General features: G+C 27.2%; 1 protein-coding gene and 1 pseudogene across 1 annotated transcript; both read left to right on the forward strand.

Annotated features, from left to right (window-relative positions):
* The first annotated feature begins 2,120 nt into the window (after nucleotides 1-2,120).
* Nucleotides 2,121-9,321, forward strand: LOC107167171 (cathepsin B-like cysteine proteinase 4). Its single transcript, XM_015516099.2, has 6 exons — nucleotides 2,121-2,333; nucleotides 5,790-6,020; nucleotides 6,089-6,289; nucleotides 6,501-6,648; nucleotides 8,811-8,921; nucleotides 9,032-9,321. The coding sequence occupies exons 1-6, from the start codon at nucleotides 2,214-2,216 to the stop codon at nucleotides 9,241-9,243; spliced, it is 1,023 nt and encodes a 340-aa protein (XP_015371585.2). The 5' UTR covers nucleotides 2,121-2,213; the 3' UTR covers nucleotides 9,244-9,321.
* On the forward strand, nucleotides 6,682-7,743 carry LOC149059403 (uncharacterized; annotated as a pseudogene).
* Nucleotides 9,322-12,989: the final 3,668 nt, after the last annotated feature.

Consider the following 12,989-nt stretch of genomic DNA (forward strand, 5'->3'; position numbering starts at 1 on the left):
ATTTGATGAGATAATCACACAATCATCTTTTTTGGTACTTCTACTTTTTAGTTTTTTTAATTCGTAGAGTATATTATGTCGGCATGAATAAAACAGAATATTGAGGGACAGATTCAGCCCGTATATTTTCTGGCAATTGACCTTCATAATGATAACAATGGGAACATTGGGAACAGTGGTATTTCAGAAATATCAGTATGACTACATACACGTTCTTCTATGATACGGTTATGAAGTTGAACTAATGGACAAGGACCTGGTTATCATAATAATGTCAACATTCAAACTATAAATGTTTACAAAAAATTGTGTATTTTATATTTTTATATTTTAAAATTTTATCAAGTATAGAAAATTTCAATTTAAGTATCCAATAAAACTGTCATGTATGTATAGTAATTAGTTTTAGAGTTATACCACTTTGGGTTTTGACCTTCCCAATGCACCAATCCATTTTCCAACCGAAAAAGCTACTGAAGTTAAAAATTAAAGCATTATATTGACCACTTATCGTGTACATACACACAAAAAAATAAAATATAATTAAAAAAACACAAATCATTGAAAAATCAACACACTTACCGCTCCGCTCAAATTAAAAGAATTATAACACAATTTCTCAAAAATGCATGTTGTAAAATAGTTACCACGGGTGTAGGTAAATTGAGTCCCAAACTAAATTACTGTTTTTCAAAAGCGGTGAACTGAGTCCCTTGAAAAAAATTAAAGTGGTGAATTGAGTTCCTTGTAAAAAAATTAAAATAATGAATTGAGTCGATCGTATATTATTAGACTAGTTTTCAAAATTACCTACCAATATAAGAAGTAAAGAACTATGCATAAAATCGAAACACAATATAGAAAAGGAGAATACACTAAGAGAACAAATGACGAAGTACAAAAATTATGAAATCAGTAGACTTGACTTTATTCAGCTCGTATCATTAAAATATTTACCCGTTTAATATTAAGAGTATTATATTATGTATTATTTATTGAAAATTTGACACTATTTGCCTATTATTATAAGTATTATTATTGACAAAATTAATTATTATAAATTATTATATTATGTATTATTTATTCAAAATCTGATAACCTATTATTATTACTGACAAAATTACTAATAACTATTTATATTTATAAGGGACTCAATTTACCTATTACTTTTTTTTTGCGGGACTCAATTTACCAAATCCGAGTACCACAGTTATATCTTATTGATATTTTATTAATATTTTAAGTTCGAAATTGGATGAAATAAGATATTTAAGCGAAGAATAATTAGTTTAGTTATTGTGACCTTATGTGGTAGCCGGTAGGTAATAGTAAAATATCTAAATTACGTTAAAAAGTTTAATAAAAATAATATAAAATATACTTTGTAATAAAATTATAGGCTAACAAAAATCTACACTCAAAACCGTTTTTTATAAGCAACGTATTATATTATTAAAATTTTACTCCAATTTAACCCATTCCGTAATAGCAACCCCCTAAAAACCGTTTCTAGATAGCAAAGTGACTTAATTGGTTTTTTTTTTTTTTGATAAGAGCCAATACTATTTGCATTTCATAAATCTATAACAACTTATAGATATAACATTACGATATGTTAAGGTAACTTTTTTCTTATTTTAAAATTAATTACATTCATGATTGATTATTCATTCAAAATATGACTAACATTCAGATTTATTATATTATATTATTTATTTAATTACTTATCATGAATAAAAATAATTTTCAACAAGACCTTAGAGATAGTTACATATGTCACTGGATGGCACTTCACCCATGTTCATATGAGTTTTTTCATAAGAAAAACTTCGAAAGATAATAGTATTATACATTTAAGTTATTAAATCGAAAATAAATTCTAACCAATCGAAACCTATATATTAAATATTATCTTTTTTTCACCAAATAACTCAAATAAACTAGATAAGAATATAAGTGAATGAAAACTGATTTTAAATAAAACAACTTTAAAATATTTTGTTGTTTATATATATTATATTATATTATATCATACAAATTTCAGAGAAATGATTACTTATCGATTTAAAAATTCGAGTACTTGAACGTAGGTATATAAACAGTAAACATTATAAATCAAATTTCATTCTACTACTATTACAGTACGATCAACAATTGTGAGGTTTTAATTCAATTTCGGTAATTAATAAATTTAAAGCGACAAAGTTTTAACCATGGCTAGGGTTTTGATGTTATTGTCTGTGATATTCGTCAGTGTTTATGTGACAGAACAAGCATACTTTTTACAAAAAAATTTCATTGACAATATCAATGAACAAGCGACTACATGGCAGGTAATTCATTGATTATTTGGATTTAAAAAATTTCATGTTAAAATATAATGTTTATTCTATGAAATGATTGTTTTAATATATATAAAAATATATATATATATTACATAAATCACTAAGAAAGTATCAACATATATTAATATATTATTATACAAAATATATAACATCATGTTTGAAAAATTATGATTTTTGATTTTGGCGAAAGTATCAAGTATTTTTAAGTATAATCTTTTTTTTAGTTCAACAAAGTTTAAGAAAAAAAATCTTTTATGAGATATTGATTTGTTATATAAAAATATAATATTTCGTCAAAATTTTAACTTCAGACTATCAACAAATTTATTATAGAATTCTAAATTACGCTTATCATTTTATTTACCAATATTATTAAAGTTTGTATGTAGTTACACCAACGAAATAGGTAGTTTTTGAATGGGACTATTGTATCGCCAATAAATATTAACAAAGAATGACAAAGGCATTTGAACTGTTTCATCTTTCAATAACTTTAAGAGTTAAATTTCTAAAACTGCTGCATCAGTTTTAATACTGGACGTCCATTTTCAACAAAATTAACCATAAAAGAATTTTCCAAAACTTCAATCAAAGGTTGAAGTAATTTAAAGTCTTTAAATCAACCAAAGTCAGTATATTAACGCTCTATTTTATGTGCATAATCTACACAATTCATCTTTGTCACTTTTCCAACCAAACAATCTTAAATTTTAAATCAAACAGAAAATGCATCAAATTATGTGTTCTTAAGTGTCTGAAAAAAGTTCAAGCTTGTTTTTGAAACTAAAAATGTCTTGTACCAGATCATTTATGAATTTATTTTGACCTTGAAGAGACGCGTTTCATGTTGCCAAGCGATTTACAAAAGTTTTTAGTTTTAAAAAAAAAAATATATTTTAATAAGTTCTAATAAAGCGAACATTTTTTTTTAAATATTGTTAACTGTGATATGTAACCATTGAAATAAAATCCCTATAACTTTAAACAAAGTTTTTAAATTGACAATGTATCTTTGAACTTAAACGTACCCATTTAATTATATCTGAAGAACAACACTAATCACATATTAATATTTGAAATATTTAGCCATTAAGTGTTTCGTATGAATAATGCAATGAATTAAAATAGACTCAATTTTTGTAATAGATACATCTTCTTCAACTTCATGAAGTACTAAGTCAAGAGTATCCTTAATATTGCTACCTACTTTAGTAGTTTATTTGAGAGCTATAAGATTTAAAAACTCTAAAAATCTTCTCCAACTTTCACATTCATAGTCACATAACGATAAAGAACATAAATACTATAAATAGCTAACTGTAGTTTATACTTAATGTCAGTAGATCCATCTAACGCTATACTTAATGCAGAACAATATTAGCAGTTTTATTTTGTAAATTAGAGAAAATATCTATCCTAATCGCTGAAATATTCCTTACCATAATATGTCTACAATTTGAAATATTTTCAACTATATTTGATAATTTTTTATGTTCCGATTTTTAAATGAAAACAATATCTAAAATATATTTTGTTAAATATACCCCATCAGTATATGGCCACTTTGCTCGAGCAGTATTACATTCCATACAAAACTTACTTCAGTAGTCACAACGGATTCTTTTAAAAATATCGACATGGCATATTTAAGATTCTGGACATGAGCGATGAATCTGTTGACTTTACAATAATGAGTTTTTTTTATTTTAGATTCTGAGCGAAGAATGTACTGATTTTACCATGATGTGTGTGTCACGTTTTGGGGCAGTACAACTGCTTGGATTTTCGACTTTAGTATCTCGATCGATCAGAAAGTGAATCTAATTGGTACTTTAAAGGGTCAAAATTAAAAAATTCTCAATATTTTTCTAAGTAATCGGGAAAAGCAAACTAAAAATTAAGGGGAAAACGGGAAATTAAACGCACCATCAGTTTTCGACAACATCGATTTTGATTTTTGATGTAACTTTAAAACAAATGACCATATAGGTACACGCAATTTTCACCGAATGTTTATATACGTATAATCTATCCACCATGCAATTTTCAAAAATTTTCCACTTGAGTTAACTATTCATAAGCATATACAACTTTCGATCATCATTATAGTTTTTTTCAAAATTAGTATCGATAAAAAATTTATTTTTTGGGTAAAAAAGTTTGAAAATTTAATGCAAGATTCCTAACATATTGTTACAATAGCAGTTGAAAAATAAAATAAAATCATAGCCACAATTTTTTTATAAGTATTGAAAGTTTAAATTTTGACAACATACATAAAAATCACGGAAATTCGCAATTATTTTAAACTATAGAAATGCATAAAAAATTTTCTTATTAAATCTAAGATTTTAAAATTTTTAATAATCTATAATGTATCTTAGATAGATAAACCGTCTCCGCTCATCTCTTCGTATACGATGATATAATATCATGGGATTCAAATTTAATTCCATCCATTACTGTAACCCACTTGTAACCTACTGTACAGCTGAGCGACATCCACGAGTACCTTTTTTTATTTTTTGGTGTTTGTCACACAATAAGTTGTGGAAATAATGCTTCGATTTTCACCTTCAGTAGCTATTCCCGTGAAAAGTGAATCTATTTGGTGCATAGAGGATTATTATTATTACATGTCTATAATTGTCAGTAGTTTTCAAAAATATCAGTAAAAACAAAAAAATTAAGGAAAACGGGAATTTTAACACAAAATCGGATTTTGACAAGATTGATTTTGGATATGGTGTAACTTTAAAACAAATTACCGTAGATGCATAAAATTTTCACAGAATATTGATATTGACAATTTCTATATTTAAAAATTTTTCAAAATATTTCAAATATTTTTAGATTATTTATAGACATTTGAATTATTTTTTTATGAATAAATGTCAATAAAATATTGTAAATTTGGTAAAAAAAGCTTAAAAATTAAATACAAGTCTCTTAATATAATTTATTGTTACAATAATAGTTAGTTAAAATTTTAGCAAAATACGTAAAAATCACGAAATGTACATAAAAATTTATATTTTTTTATCTAAGATTTGAAAATTCAATACAAGATTTTTCATACATTTATTTACTTTTATTAAATAAAAAATGTTTTCCAGAAAGTGAAATTAAATTTCATTACAACATTGGATATTCACTCAATTATCTTGTACTTATATTCTTATTTTGTTGCTATTGAAAAACCAACAACTGTAGAATTTACACCATAATATGTTTATTCTACCAATTCCTATACTTGATGTAAATTTTACTTGATTCGAAATAAATAAAATAATGGATTGAAATAAACAATATACATATAACATACCAATATATTTAGTTAAATTATTAAACATACTACCTATAGCATATTATTGTATTGAACTGTTTTCAATAATAAACTTATACTTACTTATAATATACTTATCATAACATTTAACAAATAAGGCAGGTATGAACTTCAACCCAAATACTCCAAAGGAACAAATCCAAAAACTTTTGGGATCAAAAGGAGTACAAATCCCAAACAAATATAATATCAAAATGTACAAAACCAGCGATCCAAAATACGACAACTTATCCGACAGAATTCCAACGCGTTTTGATGCTAGGAAAAAATGGAGACATTGTTACACGATCGGAGCAGTCCGCGATCAAGGAAATTGTGGATCGTGTTGGGTGTGTATAAATATAGATTGTTCTGTGTCAATAATAGGACAATAATTTAAAACGAATTATCTATTTAGGCGGTGGCCACGAGCTCGGCTTTTGCTGACCGTTTGTGTGTAGCAACAGATGGAGATTTTAATGAATTATTATCAGCTGAAGAAATTACTTTCTGCTGTCATACATGTGGCTTTGGATGTCATGGTGGTTATCCAATAAGAGCATGGAAACAATTTAGTAAACACGGTCTAGTAACCGGAGGAGACTACGAATCTGGAGAGGTATGCGATTTATTTGAAGAAGAGTATTAATATATATTTACAGTAAAAGTCCAAGCCTGTGCGTGTTCATTATTAATTTTAATTGAAGTTAAGTTGATAAAAAAAATTTAAAAAAGTTTTAAGTAGATAGTTATCCTATTTATAAAGTTGAATGTTATATTGAAATTTGAGTTTGATCTTTAGGTTTACTCAACTTACATAATGTTTTTAGGGTTGTGAACCATACAGAGTCCCGCCGTGTCCTTATGATGATGATGGCATTAATACATGCGCCGGTAAACCTATGGAGCAAAATCACAGATGCACAAGAATGTGCTACGGAGAACAGGACCTTGATTTCGACAAAGATCACAGATACAGTATGATTTAGTTTAAATAAGTATTAAATCTGCTATTTTTACTTGGCACAGATATTTAGATCACCCTTACTTATATTTCTAGACAACAACATTATTAATTTTGCTACCAACGTCACTTACTTAGGCATTATTCTTGACACTAATTTTCGCTGGTTACCCCATATCACATCTCTTTCTACTTATTTATTTCGTTGGTCAAACTTCCTCAGGACTGTGATCAACACATTTTGTGGGAATGTGGGTCACATCCCTCTAGCTTATTATCTATCTATCGTTCAATCATACGTTCAAAATTAGACTATGGTTGCTTTCTTTTCGCTTCGGCTTCCTACTCCATCTGAGAAAAATTTAATACACTTCAAACGTCTTGTTCAACAATTATAATAGGATATGATAAGTCCACTCCTGGTCAAGCTATCGATTTTGAGACAGCTTTTCCTCTTTTTAATATCAATAACCTTGCCAGAAAATGTATTTTAAAATCTTTAGCTCATTCTAACCACGGATATGATATAAATATATAAATATTCGATATATACTATTCTCTGTTTATCAACGGCGATATTACCTCCAAAACCCGTCCTCTTAATCGCAGTCATCTCTTTAATTAACTTTCACCTAAATATTAAAAAATCAAATAAACTTCAACATTATGAGCAACCTAATGATTGTGCTTTAATCCCCTCCCCTCGTTCAAATTAATAACCTATATGATCTTGATCTATCGTATATTGAGCTTAAATCAATGTCTCATTCTATGGTTAATAAATATTTTTTAAATTACCTTAACCTTAATTTTCCCAAAATCATTTATAGTGACGGCTCAGTTTCACTCTATCAGTTGGATATTCTTTATACATACCTGAACTACACGTCTCTTTCTCCAACAATCTGCTCTCTTCGTCTTCTTCCTATACAGCTGAATGTTATGGTATTATTCTAGAAGCCTTTTTATTTATCTCATAATTTAGCTCCTAAAAATTACTTGATCGCTTTCGACTCTATGTCTTGTTTACAATATCTTGTATCTAAGCCTTTTAATTCTAAACTATCCTCTTTAGTTTTTCTAATTAAATCATATATAAATGTTCTCAACCAGTCCAATCACCTAATTTAACTTATATGGGTTCCAAGACATATCGGCATACATGGTAACGAAATGGCTGAAAAGCTCGCCAAAGCTATACCTCCAATACAATTTTACCCTCTCTTGTTTAACTACCAATTTTATCTCAATATTACGTCGAAATACTGTCAATCTTCTGTCTAACTACTGGAATAATCTGCCGGCCAATTCTGCAAATAAATTTAAAACTATTGTATACGTTATGGCTAAAAAAATCTTGGTTTAACGAACTCGATTTACCAAGGTCTATTATGGTCCGTTTTATCAGATTTTGGGTAAGCTATTCTCTTCTTCCAGTTCACACTTGGCTTAAATGACTCCCCTCTCTGCACACTATACATAACTGAAAGCATAGACATAACATAGATGAACTGCGCGTTCCTCTCCCCTCGCCTTCAATAAATTCAGCCATAATAACAAGACCTAAGAAGGTAAAATAGCTTGGATAAACATTTTTACTGTTTTTATTCAAGGTATTATTTGGTTTAAATAAAAGTGATAACTGATAATACTTGTAAAATGTAAAATATATAAACGTTTTCCCATGATTATTTACCTTCTACATAAGTTTATTATTGCTGACATGATAAGGGCTAAACGCGCAGTCCATCTATATTATGTCTATGATTGAAAGCTTCTATGACGTTTCGATTTGACTGTCAAACATTATATTTTAAGTGTATATCTCTGATCCACTATTTAAAGTATCTTAATACTCCCTCTAATCTACCATATATGCTCAATATTGAATCTGAAACTGTTATTAAAAAAAAAAATTAACTTAATATTGGAAGCTGGTTTCGTTATTTAATGTAATTTATATTATTTTTGTATATTTTTCCCACTTTTTACTGTGTTAATTAAATTGTATATTGATTTTTTTCTCCTACGTTTGTCATAAGTCTGTCTAGTATAATTTTATATAATTGTTTAATTGTATAATTATCGAGCTGTCATAGTTTCTAACTAAAATCTATTATAAAAAAAAGTATTAAATAAGGTTGAATGTGTTTAATCTATTGAATCATGATTATAGCACGTGACTACTACTACCTGACATACAGCAGCATCCAACAAGATGTTATGAATTACGGACCAATTGAAGCATCATTCGATGTATACGACGATTTCCTCAGTTACAAATCAGGTAAACGATAAGTACCATCGATTGTATATATTTATGATATGACGTGTTTTTGTGTTTCTTTTTTTTAATGATCATAATATTATTTCTTAATGAAATATTAACTTTTAAAGGTGTTTACATGAAAACTGAAAATGCTACATACTTGGGAGGACACGCCGTTAAATTGATCGGTTGGGGAGAAGAACACGGAGTACCATACTGGCTGATGGTCAACTCATGGAACGAAGATTGGGGCGACCAAGGTCTTTTCAAAATTAGACGAGGCACAAACGAATGTGGTGTCGATAATTCGACAACTGCTGGTGTACCAGTAACCAACTAACTTTATTATTTTAATTTATTTTAAACAAAAAATAACGTCATTTTATTTATGTCTAAATAAAATCTATTTGAATTATTATATCTGTTTTGTACTTAATTTTTTTTTTTAAGATATTTGAACTTAGTTGTTTTGAAGATTACCTTCATAATAATGTATTCAATATTTGTGTGTTACTTTAAAATTATACTGTATACTGTATCCTATATAAAGTTCGTAAATTAACTTATTAACAAAACTATATAGTTTAGTTAAAATCAAGTATTTGATGATTTTAAACCAATAAATCTTTAGCTATAACGTCCAATTCTAATCGTGACACGTCATTTGATCCGATAAATAATATCCAGCGACAAATGATCCGGTAGATAATAACCCGGTGACAAAATAACCGGCATCAAAAATATCCCGTGACAATGATAACCGGCGGTAATCAGTTTTCTGGTTTTCGTGTTGTATACAGCACATTAAAACCTGTAAAGTTTTATTAAACGTTTATTGACTAAAGTTTTACTTTTAATAAAATTAAATATGCCACTCACATTTGTTAAGAGTCAAAAAGGCAAAAAACTTTTATCATTACATGGTTATTTACATAATATACATAAAAAATATGATGAAAAAATTGTGTGGCGTTGCACGGACTACAAACAATTTTCTTGTAAAGGCCGATGTCATACTACAACAGACAGTGAATCAGGTATTAAATTATTTTTAATTAAATGCAATTAAAATTTAAAAAAAAAGTACAATAGTCAATAATACACGTTAAATACCTGACTAAAAATAGAAAAGTTTCGATAACACTATACAAGTCATAGTTTTAGATTACCTAACCAAAAATATGTAAAAAAAACTTGTTTTTTTATTATATTATTATTTTAATATTTTACTAATAATAATTACTAAATAAAATGCAATTAATAATAATTTGTATAACTAGAGCCAGGATTTGTATATTTTTATACAATTTTTATATATTATTATATTATACCTATATTATTGTAATATATATAAATAAAAAAAAAAATTCAAGGGAGTTAATAAAAGAAACGGATCATTGTCATTCACCAAATATTGCTCAAGTCAAAGCTAAAAAGGTGGGTTATTCTATGAAAGAAACAGCTGCAAATGAACAAAAAAACACAAGAAGTATTATCAGCGAAAATCTCGTAGATGTACCTGTTCCGGTAATAGGACAATTACCTACAACTAAAGCGTTATCTAGAATAATTCAGAGAAACGATTTGATCATTCCTGATTTATTTAAATACCCTAAGAAAAATGAATTATTTCTAACTTATGACAATGAAAATAATGAAAACAGAATTCTAATATTTTCGACTCAAAGTAATTTGATTGAGCTTCAAAAATCCGATAATTGGTAAAGAACAAATAATGCAGTAGAGGGGTGGCATAATGCATTTAATTCTTCCATAGGGGTTCATCATACAACAATATGGAAATTTATTAATTTTATTAAAACTGAACAAAACTTGGTAGAAGCTAAAATAGAAAAAATTAACTTAGGAGAAAGCCATGCATCAAAAAGAAAAAAATATAAAGATTTGGACCAGCGAATAGAAACTGTTGTATTAAATTACCAAAGAGGTGATATATTAAATTATTTAAAAGGTATTGCTCATAATTTAAATTTTTAATCATAAATGATATATATTTATCATATTAACCTAACAATTATTATACTTGAATTTATATTTATATTATAATATTATATATTTTTTGACTGTCAATAATTTTGATTTCATATAATTATTATTTGTCATAGAAAAACAATTACATTTATAGTTTTATTATAATTATTTTTTGACTCAATAGTTTTGATTTTATATTATTTATTTATCATAATATAAACACCGGACATTTTTAACCCGGTTAATTTGTGTACAGGATATTTTTGCACCGGATCTAATGACGCGGATCATTTGTCGCCGGATATTATTTACCGGATCAAATGTCGTGGAACCAACACAGTTACATTTTTTGAATGTACTTTATTTATATTTTTTCGTTGGTAATTAAATTACTTCAGAATACTATTCATCATTCTGAACTATGTTAAGTAGGTATCATATTTAAATTATTATTTTACTAATTCTGAAAATGCACTCGAATTGTATATTATGTATTATGAATTTTAACCTTTTAGTGCCAAAGATTGGTTCTTGAGAAGCCACAATGAGGGAGGGTGGAAATATTTTACATATATTTACAATATACATAAATTTTATTTTTTTCATTGCTTTCATATTTTACACGGCCCAATAAGAAGAGGAGGCGGTCCACCTATTCGCCCGTAAAACCGCCACTGTTAGCATACATATTATAGGTATAGTACCGCATACATAATATATATTAGTTATTAGGTACTCACAGGGCTCGAAACTTAGGTAGTAAGCTTAAAAAATATTTAATGTAAATGCATTTAAAAAAGTCCAACTAATATGCAATTATAATTTATCATTCATACAAATATTTTATTATGATAATTTTTATATTTTATTATTTTAACCTACATAAACAGAGAATCAAAAGTCAATTTGTGATTTGAAAAACACGATAAAACAATATCTAGTGAAAACTCTCAAAAAAGATATACATTATAATGTATTTATTTTTTTGTCAATAATTATTAAATTCTATTGTAAATTTATCAATAATCATATATTATATATATTTTATATTACCTATATCAATAATCACCAATTAGGTTTGAAAAATTAAAATTAAAACATATTCTTAAAACTAAATATGAAAAACTAGAATATTTACCACAAACTTTTAATATTTTTACATAGTGTCATTGCAATAATTTCAAACTTATTTACCAATAATTCTAATAAAAAAAAAATATCATGAATAATGCAAAAACCTCCTATCAGTGGCGGTCCTTGACCAATTCCAGGGGGGGGCGAAAAATTTGTCACATTAAATACAATAAGTACTCAAAAATAGGAATCATAAAAAAATTTATTTCATGTAATAATTTTATATTTTATATTTAACCAAGGGGAGCGATCCACCGATCCCCCCTCCCGTAAAAACCGCCACTGATCATGGTTACCTATATTTATTTGATTATAATTCTACTTACAAATGTACCTATTAAGCGATGGATGCCTGTGTTTTTGTTTTGTTTTTTTTTTTATTGAAAGAATAGTATTAAAATAACAATTGTTTAGAATTTTGAATGTTAGATATACAATCTAGATCGTAGTGAGTAATTTGTTGTTATTATTTATAAATATTTCAAGGTTTTTAGTACAAATTTACTGGCAAGTGGCAACTTTTACTTTTTAACTTATTTAAGTACAGCTTTGTCAGTATATATGTAATTTATAAGCATTAAAGTTTTCTAAAATATTCTAAGTAGGTAATGAAATAATTTAAACAACAAAAGAGCTCAGTTCTCTTTTCAAAAACAGTAGTCTGTATCTCTGGACAACCCAAAACCCTCAAGTAAGTATTCGAAGATTATATATAACAAATTCATATGTATTTAAATATTCCGAAAGTCAGATTTTGAATAACTGGTGCATTATTACGGAGAACAAAATATTAGAGTGAGCATGCTTAATGAATCATTCTGTATACAAAGTTACACTATAATAAGCGTGGTAACACGTTCTGTTCTATATATACTGCAGATATGACGTGCTTATGACATATCTGCATATAGGTACCTGGTACCCGACTAATTATTAACAAACTGCATAAGACACCATAGC

Source organism: Diuraphis noxia, unplaced genomic scaffold (genome assembly GCF_037042655.1).
Source record: "Diuraphis noxia isolate RWA-SAM2 unplaced genomic scaffold, SU_Dnox_SAM2 contig0001, whole genome shotgun sequence".
Classification (NCBI taxonomy): Eukaryota; Metazoa; Arthropoda; class Insecta; order Hemiptera; family Aphididae; genus Diuraphis; species Diuraphis noxia.